We start from the raw sequence: 18,262 nt of genomic DNA on the forward strand, positions 1-18,262 counted from the left end.
ATATATATATATATATATATATATATATATATATATATATATATATATATTAATCATCCTTAGTCCACAAATAATACAACTGTGCTCAGTTTTAATTTTGTAACTTCCTTTCTAAACTCCTCACCCGTTATTTGATTTTATATTTTTCTCCTCACAACTTATTCTACTTTTTCAGCCGTTTCTTTATCTTTATCTTGAGTTTTCTGCATCTTTTAATTAGTAACAGTTAATATATCTTCACACTTGCTCAGTTTGGATGGAAGGACAGAAGAAAGTGTTAGTTACGGCGAGAACCTGTTGTTTGGTTTTTAGTTTTTGTTTTTCCAAATTAATAATTGGTTGAAGAGAAAAACTTAACAACTCTTGCATTTTATATTTTTTAATATTATTTTATATAAATTTTTTAATGGACTAATATGTCTAATTTTAATAGATGACTTATTAGAAATTTAAATTCGTTTTTAATTATGAAAATTGAAGATCTAGGTTATTTTATTTTATATAATTTTTACCATCTCCTTCTTTTATTTATTTCTTTCCCTTCATCCATATTCTTTATATATTAATTAGTCAAAATTATATTTTTGGTTCCTCGGATTGTTTCTAAATTTGATTTTTATTTCCCTTTAAATTTATTCACCCCCAACCAATCACATAAATGTAGTCCTCAAATTCATATTTATTGCAAAATAAGGTCAATCCTAAACTGAGATTAGATATAATGGAAGGACTAAAATTATAAATAAATTTAAAGAAAAATTAAAATTGAAATTAGAGAAATAAAAAAAAGTAATTGTCACTGTTAATCACCACCAACCCACCTATCAGTCTCCCATATATATATATATATATATATATATAACATGACATTATCTACCGGATACAGCTTACATGATAGAAATTTTTTAAAAACCAAAATTAAGGATATGTTTGTTTTTAATTATCATCAGCACACATGCCACCATCCCATCTACATAACATGTCATTATCAACTTGATACAACTATTCAACTTTGTTTTCTTAGCAAATATCTGATTTTTATTTATTAATAATTCTATTGAGAAAGATAAAGTTTAATGTGCAATTTTGCTAACAAAGTTGGAGCAGTATTGGTAAAAAAAAAATTAAAAACCAAAATTAAAGATATGTTTGTTTTTAATTTATAAAAAATATTTTTCAATATAAAACTTACATATTATTTTTTACAACTTCTTTGTCTCATTTATTTTTAAATAAATTTAAAGCGTATTAGTAGCTCGATGTGCACGTATTATAATAATGAGGGTGAAACCTTGAAGCCTTTGTACTATAAGCCACGTATTTTTTGAATATAAGTTTTTCATAATGATTTTTTAAAAAATTAAATCTGAACATAAAGAAACCCAATAGTAAAACAAAATAAATCGTGGACATACAGGCGTAGGCATGACCATGCCTATGTTTTCACTAGTAATAATTAATAATGTTGTCAAAATAATAATAATAATAATTTATATATTAAATTAAAAAAAAAATCTGTGTTAAAATTGAGAGGAAAGGAAAAACTAAACTAGGACCCATTACTTCAAATCTTCAATGTGTTAAAATTAGACAAAAATATATTTACTTTATGTTTATCTTTTACTTATTATTAATTTAGTTCTTTCAAATATTTTTAAACAAAGCTATTTTTATTAATTAAAATAATTTAGTATGTATTTCATGATAAAAATATTAAGTTTAATTGTCATGTATTATTCATGTAAACTTTTAGTTATGTTAGAAATTGCTCTCACTCTTACTATAAGATGGTTATTATAAAAATAAAAAATATATTATATATGACAATTTAAAATCCATAGTAAAAAAATATTTTTAAACATATAAATTATATTTTTGAATTTATAATAAATAATTCATATTGTGAATCTTTTTTTTTAATATTAATAATTTAAAAAAAATGTTGAAATTCAATGTAGAAAGTAAGATGAAAAAGATAGAGAAAAAAGATAAGAAAGTAAGAAAACCAAGTAAACAATTACAGATAAAGATAAAGCATAATAAGTTGAGATGATGGAAAAATAAATTGTTAGGCTAATAGTTTAATGAAACTAAATTTGGAATTAAAAATAAATAAATATTTAAAAGTAGTGAAAAATAAAATAAAAATTAAATGCTTAATACAGGAAATCAGGATAAGACATGTAACTCAATGAGAGTGATAATAATTTTTAAAATTAGTTCCATGTAAGAAAATCTGCTAAAAACATTATAGTCGTTAGTGAAAATATTCTTTTAAAAATGAAAGTTATGCATATATATTGTCTGAGTTTTTTTTTTTTACAGCTACATATTGTATGAGTTAAAATACAAATATCATGATATAATTCTTTGAGCAATTAAATACAAATTACAAAAAACACAACTAAAAAATTGAACACACTAAAAAATGGAATATTTTTATTGGATTAATTTTTTAATTTAATTTAAAAAAATAATTCAATCTAGTCTAAACTGAATTTTTATATACATATAATTTTACCTATGAAATTAGAATATCACCCATGAGTAAGCTAGTGAATTAACCCGAGTTCAGTGTATTAGTCACCCCTAGTGTTGGTCCTTCTTGTCAATTGCCACCCCTATTGTTTATGTGTGATTGTTATTGCAAATTTATTGAATTACTACTTTCTTCTTTCTAATTTTCTTTCCTCCTTCATGGCTCCAAATCACTTGTGTCCACCGATTTGACCTTGACTCTACTTTCTCTCATTAGTTATTTCTTTCTTTCTAGTTGCCGATTTTGACATGCTTTGTGGCTGTTAATTAAGCTTCGTGTTTTTTCTCTCTTTTTTAGTGTTTTGGTGTGCAGCTTACGGGAAGCCACATAAAGTATGAAGTATCCTCCCTCTCATTTACTATTTACTTTTAAATAGGTTGGTGCATGTAACTTTCTGGAATCCGCGTAAGAATATTTTATTAATTTTCATTTTATCATATTCTTTAACCTACTTGTAAATTGTAAACCAAAAAAATAATATCCATTTCAAAATTATTGTCTTTTAAGGTTACAAGATACAGATTAAGATATATATTTAGACAAAAATAGCCTCAATTTCTCAACTATTATTGTCATAAACTATCTCATTGTCTGCCAATAAAAAAAATTATATTATTTAACAACTTATTTTTATAACATGTGTCTCTTTTTAATGCAAATATTAATTGATCTTCTAAAATTTGGAAACCTAGTTGATTACTCTGACTCCAATGCCATTAATTTCTTTCCAAAGGTTGCGGTGATTCCCATTCATTCTATAATTTGGTGACCTCTATTCAATATTCACCAGTAATCCAATATCTCACGTTGTGAAATCGTGTTTATAGAAAAATAAATCAAGTTGCTGATAAATGTTAAGTTTGGTGACATTGTTCATAACTTTCATGCGAACGCCTTAAGGCATGCAGAATCTGCTTGTATTTTTTTCTTTTTTCTTTTTAGATTTTTAGTTACTTTTTTTTTCCTTTGATAATATATTTTGTGGTTTATGTTAATATATTTACTTAAAAAAATATAATTATACGTTTGAATAAAAAACCACGGAAGAAATTTTTTTCCTTTTTATATTCTTCATGAATATCTGCACAAATTACACGAAAAATAATGTGAAACGCTCTCCTTTTTTTCAAACAAATATCAGTTGAAAAATTAAAAGAATATAAAATGAGATTTGATAGAGTAACAAGGTTCGTCATTCGTGTGTTTCTTACGAAAATCCTTTCGTAACTATTAGCATTTTCCTTACATGATATACTACCAAATAAACAGATAAATCTATATTCTTTCCTAAAAGTCAAGCTAATCAACTGAGTTCGTTCATAATTTCGTATTCATTTCTTAATTAAGTATTAGAAGCAATACTATATAATGTTATATATTACATTAGTTTTATCTTTTGAAATCAATGCACATCATTACTGTTTCTCTTTTTTTTTTGAAATTATTTTTTATTTCAACCATTATAAACTCAAATATTTTAGTTTTAATATATAATTAGGAATAATTGTTCTAAAACTTAAAATTATACGTAATCTAAATTAATATACTTCAGTTAAAATAATTCAATCGTAAAATTAATATAATGGTATAAGATTTTGTTATATTTAAAATACGAAAAAATGATTTATTTAAAATGAAAATTGTATTTTAATTTTTTTCCGTATACCTATTATATGTGAAATTAGTCTAAGTGGGTTGAGAAATACTCGATCATATCGGACCCATAAAAAATTCAAATAATATTTAAACTTTAGAAAGAAATACAAAACTATTAAATCAATTTCCTCGCATATTAATATAAAAAAGTATTTATATAATTTATTTTCATAACCTATTTTCATCTTTAATTACTATGAACGATAAAATTCTTAATATGAAATAAATGTTAAAAATCTTAAAATCACCTATATGACTGACTTAACTTGACAGTTAGCAGATTACATTAACCCCTTTTTATTTTCAAAATAAGTCAGTTACTTGGCGTGACCGGTGACCCAATCTATTTTTTCAATTTCTCGCCCTTAATAATTACAATAAAAAAAGTATATAGTAATGTTTTAAAAGAAAAGAAAACAAAATCAAAAGACAACTAGTCAAACTTAGGACGCACAAAAAAAAAAAAAAAACATATGCATTATGCAAAACGCGGTTCTAACTGAACAAGTCAACAATAATATTCAAAAAAGAAATTCTAAGGTGTATTAGATTAGGATTTTTAAAAACTTAAAAGATATATTTTTTTATAAAAAAATATTGTGATATATAATTAAGATTTTAAAGATTTTTTAAGATAGACAACAAAATCTTTTGATATTAAAACATATAAAAATTTAATTATTTTTTAAAAAGAATTTTGATGGTTTTTCATAAAATGAGAATGAGACCATACTGTTTCAACAAAGGTTTAGCATAGAAAAACATAAAATTGGAATTAATATAACTATTAAAAAGATTTAAAAAATTATATTAATTTTATTTTTTTATCCAAATCTCATTATTTTTTATATTTTTAGTAAGCCTTTTACTAATTTTTCATCTTTACGGTTCTCTTTCACTGTAAACCTATTATTGCATATACTCTATTTAAATATGTTATTAAATTTATTATGAAATAATTATAACAATTAAAAAATCAAAAAACTAATATATAATTTTAAATTTATTGTTCAAAATGTAAAGGTGAAGATGAGAAGTTTGAAAAAAAATAATTATAAAAAGATATAAAATTAGAATTAATATAATTATTAAAAAATTAGATTTTTTTTATTTAAACCTTATTATTTTTTATTAATTTTTATAATTCCGAATCTGTTTTAAACATTCATATAATTTTTTCGAATCTTATAAAAATCTTTTAAATTCATTAAAACTCAAACTATCATAAAAAATTTATAAAAAAATCTAATAAATCATAATATTTTTATCTAATCTTTAAAATTTACTATATCTTTTGAATGTTAAAATATTTTTTAAAAATCATAATCCAGTATATCATAAAGAAACGGAGAAAAAGGATAAATGGAAAGCACTAGCTATATATACGTCAATGCCAATCTTGTTTTTTCTCACACCCTTCTCTTTTCTCTCTCACTTCCCTCCGATAAATTCTTGAGAGAATAGAATAGAAAAGTTTTGAACTTTTGACAGAGAGCAATAGAATAGCTGCATCATGGGGAAACTGGTGGAGATTCTTGACCAAGGGTTCAGGATTGCTGCAAGGTTTTACTCTAACTGCCCCCAAACAAGCCGCAAGTACTACCACCCTTCGTCCCTCTCCGACAACCACGATCATCACTACCACTGTGGTGCCACCACCAGCGGCGGCGGCGGAGTCAAAGAGGCTGTGGCGGCGTGGAGCGTTGACATAAAATCTCGGTATAGATGTGTAGATTTTAGGTGTATGACAAAAAATAACTGAGAAATTTGTTGACGAGATTAGATCTTTAAAAGTCATATAAATCCGTATTGGTCAGGCAAAAAAATTTCCATGAACTCATCAATCTTTTTTTTTTTTTTTAGTTTTCCGTATGTCTCCTCCTTCTTTGGAGGCACGCAGGGTTGAACACTAAATGCAAGTATCTCTCTAACAAGAATTTGAATCTTAGTTCACTCTATTATAGAATATTAATCCTTTTTGTTAGACTCAACCTAGTGAGTAAACTCATCAATATTTGAACCCCACTAAAAGGTTTCTTATTAAAATTGAAACATTTTCAAATATAGGGCCAGGTTGTAAAGGTCAACGTTTGATTATAATTAAAAAAACATTGTTGCAATGGTTAAAATCGGCTGAAAATTCAGACTACTACCCTGTTGATAATGATAGGACTATGGCCGTCTGCAAAAATATTCATAACTATTGTTTGATCTGAAAAGAACTGCGGCTCTTACAACTCCATGTCTCCATCCAACGTAATTAAAGTAGTACAATGTTCTCCCCAGGGAAACAAAAAAAAAAGAGAGAAGATATAAATGATGCGGAGAAGACTACATTGAACAAACTTTAAAATGATTGAAATAAAAATGGAGGAAACATCAACAGTAAAATTTGTGGACCCAGTTTAATTGTAATTAATTCTCTGCTTACAAAGTATCCATTGCTTCAAAGTCAAATTTGATCTTCTTCCATACTTCACAAGCAGCAGCTAATTTAGGACTCCATTTGCTAGTCTCACTGATAATTTCATTACCTTCACAAGCAAGATGTCCTTCATTTCGAGCCTGCACATATGCTTCAAGAGCTACTCGATTAGCTACAGCACCTGGGGCATTTCCCCAAAGGTGTCCTAAAGTTCCTCTGCCAAATTGGAGTACAGAATCATCTCTAAAGATCTTGGTCTGAGCAGGCATATGCCAAACGTGAATACCTCCGAAAACAACACACAAAACACCTGGTAGAGAAATCCAATCCTGAGTGAAATAAATATCACAACTTCGATCTTTTTCAACAAAATCATCACGTAGTAAATCAAGAAAACCTAAAGTGATTTCTCTTTTCCCTTCAAGTTTACTTACTACGGTACCAGAGTGATAGCAAATTTTTTATAAATCATGGATTTATCTTGTATCTAATATGTATATACAAATTTGTTTGCAAGTTTACTAGGTTGAAAATGTTGAATTTTTTAAGTTCAAGGATTACGATCCAATGTCACATTAAAAGCCATCACTAATACCCTGCTGTAGCCTGAGTAGGATTAAAGTTTTAAATTGAGGTTGCCGTTTCATCATATTTCTTGATATTTCAGAATTTTATGGACAAATACAATCAATGCAATTACAACTACAGACACCTCAAAAACTTTGAAGTTGTGACTGGTCATGGACTGATTTTTAAAACCTTGGGTAGGAGCATATATGAAAAAGAAACACATTACTTTGATTCAAATATGCAAGAGGATGATTCACAAACCAGAAATGATCCCTAGCAAACGAAACATAACAACACATGTATGAGTAATTCTAAAAAATATTTACGGTTAGGTTTCGTGGAAATCGACAATTACAAAATGACAATAACACTTTTTGTTGCTAAGACAGGTACACTTCTATTCAAATATTAAATACATATTAGCCACCATTTTGTCTTTCTACAATGGATTGGTCTCATAAGTGTAGAGCAAAATGGAGAAATAGAAGAAAACTAGGGAAAAGAGTTTGTTGCCATAAAATATATATCTCATTGCAATTGGAATGGTGAGGAGAGAACTGAACTAGGTGAAGACGATAAGTATCAACATGGTCCCCAAATTGCCCGCTTCCGGTAAAGGATATAGAAACAGAATGATATGACTATGACTATGCTTCCAGCTAATGACCCCTTGTATGCTACTAATAATTCCTCTGTGTTTACTCTGAACTGTGATATATACTCGTCCAAGAACACCTCCTCGACAAGCATAACAAATAAATATAAATGTGGACCTTCTTGGGCAGCATAAATGTATGCAAGAAGAATTCCATTCCTACCATCAACTTCTTCTCTGATGTTCTAAACAAAGTTGGGGATCTTCTGACATTTGCAGGCTTTCCTCATTGGAAAAAACAAAACAATTAATTAACTTCAGCTTTCTCGTAAATGTTTTATAGCTCAAACTACTAATTGAATGGATTGCATCGACAAGCATTCTTGAATTTTCATGGAAACCTATGTTTATGGTGCGGCAAAACATAATTTCTTATATGTTAACCAATTGAAAAATGAACCAAATTGTAAAAGTAATAAATACACAGGAACCAACACTGCTCTTGATATAATATTAATGATTTTTTTATCAATGTTATTTCAACTATTACTTTAACCAACTAAGTTACTCCAACAATGATGTCTTATGTGAAAGTGTTGGCATTTAGGTAATCGACAATGGAAGTGCTTTCCTTTGAGTGTTGGCATTGGGTTGACAAAGAGAGAAAGAGGAACTCAGAGTAAAAGAGAAGTGATCGAAAAAAGAAGATAAAAAAGCAGGGTGTGACTTGAGAGGGATTGCATTAACATTGTGAACTAGAATGTTCAGTTTTACATCAACAAGGGGTTCTTAGGTTGTCTATTTCGGTTTTGCAACCACCATAGTTATTTCCTAAATTAGCATTAACGCTTCCCAAATTTGTGATCATAAACAGGGTCACCAGACATGTGAGGGTGAGAGGTTAAGACAGCATGTACGTCGACTGACTGAGCCCTACGCGCCTCCGCTGGGTACCTATTCATAGAGCGCCTGCCTAATAAAATTCATAGGCAATTTGTTATTTAATTTTATTAATACACCTTTCTTTTATATTTTATTTCTATAAATATCCTCTCTTTTTTTAAGTAATTTTTAGGAGTGTAATTTTTTTAACATTTTGAAAAGTATTTTGGGAAAGCCAATTTTTTAGACTTAAATATAATTTTGATTTTTCTATTTTACTCAATTCATAATTTTAATTCTTTTATTCTAAAATAAAAACATATGATTTCTTATTTTAGAAAATTCATAATTTTATTTTGATCTTCAATTCTACTTTCATTTTATTTCTTTTATTTTGATCCAATTACTTAAACATAATATATTCATTTAAGATAAAAAAAAAAAAAGGAATTTGGTCTCTCCTTCAAATAAAAAACAGTATCTTCAAAAAAAAATTAAATTAATTAAATATAAGAAATAAAATATAGATAAAATTGATGATTGAATCAAAAATTATAAATTTTATAAAATAAGAAAAATTAAATATTTGTATTTTAAAACAGGAAATTATAATTGCAAATTAAAAAAGTAAGAGCAACAAAGTTGTATTTTAGCCTATTTGTTAGGGTATTATTATATATTCTTTAAAAAATTCAAAAACCAGAATAATTACGATAACTTTGTACGCATGTTGGATTTCTTGCTCAAAATGATGTTTCTATTTAATGTCTTCCTGAAGTATGACTTCACTTATTAAAACTAGGGTATATGGTCAAATATTGTCATCGTGGGATTTATGGGGGTTAAGTATTTTAATTGATTTCAGATTCATTTACTCAAGAGTTTATGCAAAAGTTTATCCAAAAAGAAATTTATTAAAGAATTAACTCGTTTTTGTCAATAAATTTTAAGAATTTAAGAATTAACTCAAAAGTATGATAATTATAAATAACCAGTTGAAACAAAGGCAAAGTAAATCAAACAATACTGTAATATTGTACTTCAAAGATCAATTAATTCTTTTTGAAAATGCAAAACGATATTTGATGATGAAGTGGAAAAGAGCACAAGATGTACCCTTCCACCAAAAGGTCTGCATAGCTGCACTAATTGTTTTTTTATATAAAAAAACAAAACAAACATCAATTATTTAAGGAATACTTCTTTCCCGCGAAAGCTTTAAACTTTGGTTCTTCCTCCTTAGAAGACTCTTGAGTTGTGCTTTTCAGGGAACCCTAAAAAATTTGGTAAATTATGTCAACGAACCATGGGATGAAGGAAATTGTCTGTTGCTCCACAAAGATTACTACAAATAAGACTCACCTTTGGGGGTGTCTGAATCTTGGATGCATTTGCATTTGCATTTGACCGAAACACAAGCTTTCCAGAAGCTCTACGTGAAGCAGTACTTGATATTTTAGAATTGCAATTCTTGGTTTCATTTTCAATCTCTAGCTGCTTTAGCATTGAAGAAGTTTCTTCAACTGATGGTGTACAAGGTTCGCCATCCAAACGTCTTCCAAAACCAGTGAATGGAATGATCCGGGCAGTCTTAGTTGCTGAATCATCATGAACTGAAACACTATAGTCAGAATCTTCTAATGAATTCTACATACACCTGAAAAAAACAGTAAATACTAAAAAGCATATTCCAATTTCCAACAGACAATAACCTTCAGTGCATCCCTTGTCAGATGAAGCAGATGGCAACAGTTTCTCAGGTTCTTTATAATCAAGAGGTTGAGCAAAATCAACTTCACAGTCTGTTTCAATTATACTGACTGCATGAGAGGGTTTAGTTTCCACTATGTCAATGTAATATTTCTTGTTGTTGTAAGGAATCATTATAGTGTCACCGGTTGTTAAACAAGAGTAGCTCCTCAGTGAAATCTCTAAGCTGCACAAATGACCAAGGGAAAGAAAGAAATTAGGAAAATATTAATTAACAAATAATTATGAGATTTTGTCAAAGAAGCAACTACATGTGGCACATTTACATACATGGATTTTGGATCGGAGATGTCCAAAAAGTCCTTGGTGTGAGGCTGCAGCTTCGCATAAGTTGCTCTTGGAACGTGGGTGTTTTTCAGAATCACAGTGTTTCGCTCTTGTAGTTTCATATTTTTCATCATCTGTCAATAACTAACAAAACATTAGAAATTGTAAATAAAATTGGCTAATCCGTTAAGCAAAAGAAAGAAATATGAACAAAGAAGGAAAGCAAATCACATACCCATTCTGGCATATATATGATCCCCTCATCAGCAGTAAATTCTAGGACTCCACAGTGAGTAACTCTTTCAGCAGAAGGATTTCTCAGTTCAAATAACATAGGATACACTATGTCCAAATGTGCTGAAAGATTTTCACACGAATAACCAAATACTTCAGTAGGACAGAAGAATGAATCGTATTGTCGAACCAATTTCACAGACAGACATAGACTTACCAAGCCGAAGCAGGGCTGAAGGGGGCATTATAACTGAAGGCAAAAAAAGAGTTTGCATTAGCAGTTTTATAGGCATGAAAAGCTATCAAAGTTTCGAAGATATTAACATATCAAAGAATAAAATGTAAGTTGTAGGCATACATACTTTTACCACCATTTTCCAGATTTGGCTGCAAAATATCAAAAGTCAGTATTAGTATCAGTTTTGAGGTTTGGAATCACGTGTAAACAACAAATGAAAAAAAAAAGGTGTGACATCCTAGTTTAGTTTATATGAGAAATGCTAAAATATCATAACTATGATCTTTCAACCAATATAATGACAAATCTGTGAAGTGACAAACACACAAAAGGATAGGTTTGTCCCACATTTTAAATTATGATAGAAAACCTTTGGTTTGAGAAAGAATTAGGTATGCATAAGGTGACATGTGATCATACTTTTTCGAGGAAGCATGCAGGGTAGCAACGATAAACATCTTGAAAGATCGCACGCCGTGCACGGTAATCCGGTACCTCTTCATCCCAGCCAGTCGGTGGCAAAGCCTTTAAAACGGAAAAAGGAAAAGAGTTAACACTTAATACAATCCCAATCATTATCATAAGCAATAGTACCCAATTACATCAAAACATGGAGGAATTACGTGTTGAAGACACTATCAAGCTGTAAACTATTGAGTCACACATTGATTATGTTATGTCTATACTCATTGCAAATGCTTTTAGTTTCTATATAAAAAAAAAAAAATTGTTCACTTATTGCTCATTTATGCAAATGCTTTGTGTGATCCATTTATATAAATATAAATGGGGAATTAAAAGTAGTTATTTTTAACATAACATGAATCACACATGACATTTTCAAAAAATGAGAGACCGAGAAAGACCATATTTCACTCTCTTTTAGACCGTTCACTGTTAGGTTCAATCCAAGGTTTTATTTTGGCTATTACAAGAGGTTAAAGAACAAAAGTAATTATAATCCTTCATTGACATCAGTTCAATAATGTGAGAATTTGAAAAAGGTTAGAAATACATTCTTTTGCAGTCACTTTTTTTTGTTTGGTTAAAATTTATTAAAAATAATAAAATTTTATATCTCACATCATATTTAATAATTATTTCTATTGTGTAGTTTTAATAGATTTTAACAAGTGTTTTTGAAGAAGTGTGCTAAAAATATATATTTTTAACACTCATCATGGGACTTTCTTTCTTTTCAGTGTACCAAAATAGTATTTGATCATTTTTTTTTACAAACTATAACTATTCAATGCAGGATAAATAATCTGAATCTGAACAGAAAAAAGAAGAAGAAAAAAAAGCATACGTACCATGTTTAATGAGTCTGAGAGATCTTCCCCGGACTGCATGGTAATTATCGTCTGTATAATAAATATATAAGCAAAACATAGTGTTTTAAAGCAAAAATGCTAACATTTATCCTGCAAACAGCTTCTTCTTTTTTGAGAAAAAAAAAAGTTATGAAAATATTAAAATCGCATAATTATAATTTCCAGATGATCTCAAAAGTATAATTAAGAGAAAAAGATCATCGATCGCAACTAGTAACGACGATAAAATCATGCAGTAACAGGAAAAAAGAATGCAAGAAAAGGTTTTAGCGGATGATCATAAGTTTTGAGGGACATGACGTCAACCTTTGAATGGATTATCAACGACAGAGAATAGGAGAACACCAAGTGTTGCAATGTCGGAGTCCAAAGCTACGGTGAAAACTGTGAGACTGGGAACGATTGTGATGAATAAGGTTCCAAGCTTTTATAGGTTACCTAAGATATAGGTTGTAGACCTAATTTCAAACCCAAGTCTCCAGAATTTAATTTTGAATACTCTCCTGATATTATTATTTTTGTTCCTGAATGAACACTCTCCATAGTCGCGTGAAGCATATATTATTTTATCTATATCAATATACAAACGAAATACCACTTTATTTAATTATTTTTTATCTTTACAAATTTTAAATTATTTTATCTTTATCCTTAATAATATTAAAGCAGTAACGGTAATTAATCATCTCTAATTATATAAATTAAAACTGACTTACTAACCATCAAAATTAGATAATCACCCACTTATCATTTTCCATTTTTATGTGGATAATTTTATTTTTGAATTATTTGTTAAATTTTAAATTTTTCTTTCAACTTACATTAATTTCTCACTACTTTTATATTATTATTTTTTTATTCTATCATTTTTTATTAAAAATTTGGAGTGGCACGAAAAAAATTGTCATAATTATCTACTGACTTTTGGACTCTGACTTATCTATATTATATATAATTTGTTTATATCTATACAGAATTGTCTAGAGGAGGGATTAAATTACTTAAAAATAATTTTTTATAATTATTTTCATCTCTATTAATATTTTATTGAAATTTAATGAATAAAATTAGTTACTTATTAAAATTATATTATATTTTTAAGAAAATAAAGGATAAAAATGAAAAGTAACTCTCTTAAACTTATTCTATAAAATATTTGATAAAGAGAAATTTTTAGTTTTCCAATAATTTTAAGTTGGAAATATTAGTGTCTGGTGTTTAGTTTGATACCTAAGAAATAACATTTCGAGAAACGATTGTTTTTTTTTTTTTGAAATATTTTTTACCAAAATTTCCACAAAAATATTTAATGGAAAATAAGAATGTAATTTTCTCGAGTTAAAAACAATAAATTTAATTATGATAAAAAATATCACGTTACTTTAGATTTTTTATTATAAATAATAGATAATTTTGTATATATCATATAACAGATTTGAGCAAATCTCGTAAAAATTATTCGGTTCGTATATCACGTGTGATCTTCGTAACAACCCTTTCCATTTTTTTAATTATTATCAAAATATTTTATTAACAAATTGTTAACTGACTTATATGATTTGATTGAATCATACTATTTTTTTTAAAAGGAGAGTTAATCATACTATTATGTACGTAAACATCTCACTTAAATTTTAAAGCTTACACAAATAAAGTAAAAAAAGTCCACACTAAATTTTTCTATTTCTGCTCAAAATAAAGATAATTGGATAATTAAATTATTTTGATGAATAAAGGCATTTTTCTACCAACTCCATAATCACAACAAATTTATGTAAAACAGTGAATTTATCTTCAAACATCTGTGATAAATTTAGATAAAACAACCAATTTATCTTCTACAATCTATAATTTGTCACATATTTTATTATATATTTCCATTTATTCTTTCCATCCATTTTAGTGTGCATTTGAATTTGAATTTGAACAGATATAACAAATTATGTGTCAGATTACAATAATATAAGAATTTTAATATAAAATAATTGGACCTGGAAGAGTAATATGAAAAGATAAATGTTAAAATTAAAATTTAAATATAAAATAATATCTTTATCTTTATATTATCAGTAAAGAATTCTTGGAAGAAAAACTGAGCGTAATGATTATTATTATTATTATTATTATTATTATTATTATTATTATTATTATTATTATTATTATTATTATTATTATTATTATTATTATTTCCATTTTTATATTTAAATTTGAATTTAAACATTAAAAGAAAATACATAACAAATTATGTGACAGATCACAATAATATAAGAATTTTAAAAGACATAACACATTAACACATTATGTGATAGTTTACGATAATATAAGAATTTTAATAACAAATAATTGAAATAGTAATAGATCAAAATAAATTTGAAAATTTAAATTCAAAGATAAAATAATCTTTTATCTTTATATTGATAAAAAAAATCTTGGAATGAAAATTGAGCACAATTTTTTTCTATTTGATTTAATTCTTTTCAAAAATATAACAAATTGTGTGTTATGCTACTATAATATAAGAATTTTTAAAATAAATAATGAAAAAGTAGTAGGAATTGTAATAATAGGTCTGTTAAAATTCCTATTTTAATATAAAATCAAATGAAAAAAAATAAACAAAAAGATGTTGTTAAACAACTTAAGTCATGTTTTGATATTGTTAAGTATTTTGTATTAGATGAATTATTTATTTGTAAACATTAATCTAATTTTATTTTATGTTCATAACTCTTAAATAATATAAAAAACGTAAACTGAAATAACAACTTCAAAGTTTAAAACATAACAAGGCTCTTACTGTTTACGCCTCCCGTATTTCTAAATATATCCCTTTTTCATTTTTATTTCCTAAACTACCCTACTAAATAAACTTCACTCATCCTTTTTATCCATGTCACAAATGACTGTGTTCCATAAAACATACGCCCCTCTACCTCTACATTTGAAGAAGCCTGCACAATTCTCATATTTCTATAGCAGATGCAAATTATATTGGAGTACAAGTGTGAGATGAAATCTCACATCGAGTACAAATGAAAAAGTTAAATACTATATAAGTGAAGAGAATACCTATAAACCTAAGTCTTAAGATTTTGGATTAAAGTGTAGTGTCAAGTTCCCTTATATGATTGTTCATGACTAATTGGTGTAAATCTCCCCGGACCGGCTCAGATAAGTAAGATGACGGCGATGACTCCTTAGCCTTGTGGATCCCTTGTATTGAAAGTCCTGAGCCTTAAAGTTTTAAATGTGGTGTCAAATTCTCTTATATAATTGTTCATATCTCATTAGTGTAAACCTCCTCGGTGTTTACTCCCTTTGATTCCCCAACAAATTCAATGGTCACACCTGAAACCACCACACATCCTTGCGTGCAAGGTTCATTCCCCAAATGGAGGAAGGCGATGAATATACAGAGTTGGTTGAGGGAGTGATGGTGGGTGAATTGGTGGAAAAAATAGGATGCCAATGAGCCATGATTTGGGTTTGGAGGTAGTTGGAAAATAAATGGGAAAGGGAGGGGGTGTATATAGAAAATAGGGAAGGTGTAAATAACATGTGTCCATAATAATAGGCTATAATTTTTTTTGACGAACCGTACTAGTATAATTTAAAACATTAATATTAATAATACAATAAAAATAATACTAACAATTAATATTAATAATACAAAAAAATAATGCTAACAACTAATACTAAATATTTTACTAAATTTGATAATATAATATTCCATCATTTCAATATTAAATATAAAACAAAACAAAATTCTAACTTTTTTATTTAAATATTATAAAAACTTAAATTTTCATGAAATTATTATAACAAAAAAGTAATTTTTATTAAATTATTTTTTCTTACATAGTACCTTTTTTTTTTACAACGGAGCCGTCTCATCACACGAACTATTCTTTGCATTTTGTTAAATTATTATAAAACATTTTAATTTTCATTAAATTATTATATAGTGTTTTTTAATAAAAAAAAATAGAAAACTCAGTGTTTCATTGGATTGAGTTATAAAATAAACCAAATTCAATCTACTTTATAAGTTGTATATTCTAATTTATAATACATAAGCAGACAAGTACTTTTCGAAAAAAAAAGCAGGTAATTAATTAAAAGATGTTTAGTGTTCTATTAACCTGCACCGGCTAATAACTTCCTTTCTGCTGTTATTTCTTTAGGCTTTTGCTGTTTGTTGTCGTCTATATGCAAAAAAAAATTATAATTTTATTCCTTTTATTTTTTTAGAATAAGTTTGGTATTTCCATACTATTGATTTTATTGTAATATATTGGTGCTATATAATACTTATGTGATAATGCAATAAATCAATAAAATACTTGTTTTTATTTAAAAAAATTTATAAACACTATTTTATTAACGAAGAGTTATTAATTTATTTTGAATTATAAAATTTATAAATTAAATTAAAATATTTAATATTAAATTTTACTTGTATTTATTTTTATTATAAAATTTTATTAAATTATCTAATGTATAGATTATTTTTTTAAAAAATATTTTACATAATTTATGTAAATTACGTAAATTTAAAATAATATATAAATAATCTAAAAAATTAAACTTAAATTTATTATTTTATAATTAAAATAAAAAAAATTATTATTCATGTATAAAAATAAATTTACATATTTTTTTTATAAATTACATAAAATAATTTATATGAATAATTTAAATATGAATTTATGCAATTTTCTTAATTCATATAATTGGTTTTAAAATGTTATTTATTAAATAATTTTTTATAGTTGAAATAAAAATATTAAGATGTAAGTTTCCTTAAAAAATAAACATTAAAGTTTTATTAATTTATATAATTAGAATAAAAATAATTTACATATTAAAATAAATTTATGTAATTTGTATACTTTACATATTAATTGATAGAATTATATAGATTTATACAATTAGAGAAAACATAATATAATATGTATATTAAAATTAAATTACAAAATAATTGATGCAAATAATTTATATATTAATTTATAAAATTTAATAATAATTGGTAAAATAAAATAAAAATATATAAATTATTTAAAATAAATTTAAAAAAATTATATTAAATATTTTTTTAAGTTATAAATTTTTAAAATTCAAAAAAATTAATAATTTTGAACTAATAATACATATAAAATAATGTTTATAAAGTTAACTAAACAAATCAAATATTTTAGAGGTTTATTACCTTATTTTAAAATAAGAGTTTATGAGTTAAGTTCTTATCAGATCCATGTTAACAATCTAAATAAGCATCATTATGTCACATCAAAATTAATGTTTCATTTTAGATGGTTAATTGATAAAAGAACTTAAATTACTTATTATGAAAAATAGAAAAAATTAAATATCTTGACTTATAAAACATGGGAATGTGAATTTGAAAGATCAAAATTACAATTAAAAAAAAAATAGATGATAGCATATATGGAGAGTTGAATTCCCTCCGAATTCTAAGCAATGATATCAGAAAGTGATGTGCGAATGCTATGATTTTCAGCATACTAATTAAGGGAAAATATTACATTTATTTTTAATATAATTTTATTGTGATTCTTTTATAAAAATTCAACTAATCCATTTTAATATTAATATTACAAAATGTTTGCATTAACCTTAAAATTTTAAAAATTAATATATCGACGATCAAATTTCTCTTAAACAAATTGGAGGAATCGCTCCAAATTCTAGTAAAGCCGTTTTGAAATGGGACAAACTGTTAGGGAATGAT

General features: G+C 26.3%; 1 protein-coding gene across 1 annotated transcript; it reads right to left on the minus strand.

The window, feature by feature from the left end:
* Nucleotides 1-9,724: 9,724 nt before the first annotated feature.
* Nucleotides 9,725-11,183, minus strand: LOC114378286 (ubiquitin recognition factor in ER-associated degradation protein 1-like). The gene is made up of 6 exons (XM_028336857.1): nt 11,156-11,183; nt 10,940-11,061; nt 10,708-10,838; nt 10,380-10,603; nt 10,030-10,280; nt 9,725-9,941 (listed from the first exon to the last, which is right to left on the minus strand). The coding sequence occupies exons 1-6, from the start codon at nt 11,181-11,183 to the stop codon at nt 9,849-9,851; spliced, it is 849 nt and encodes a 282-aa protein (XP_028192658.1). The 3' UTR covers nt 9,725-9,848.
* Nucleotides 11,184-18,262: the final 7,079 nt, after the last annotated feature.

This window comes from Glycine soja, chromosome 12 (assembly GCF_004193775.1).
Source record: "Glycine soja cultivar W05 chromosome 12, ASM419377v2, whole genome shotgun sequence".
In the NCBI taxonomy this organism is placed as follows: Eukaryota; Viridiplantae; Streptophyta; class Magnoliopsida; order Fabales; family Fabaceae; genus Glycine; species Glycine soja.

Bases quoted from the DNA above. Each gene is read 5' to 3' on its own strand.
- LOC114378286 (XM_028336857.1), bottom strand. From the start codon at position 11,183: ATGCCCCCTTCAGCCCTGCTTCGGCTTG. The intron at 11,062-11,155 runs GTAAGTCTATGT...AAAATCTTTCAG, and splicing joins TTCAGCCCTGCTTCGGCTTG to CACATTTGGACATAGTGTAT. The intron at 9,942-10,029 runs GTGAGTCTTATT...CAAATTTTTTAG, and splicing joins AGATTCAGACACCCCCAAAG to GGTTCCCTGAAAAGCACAAC.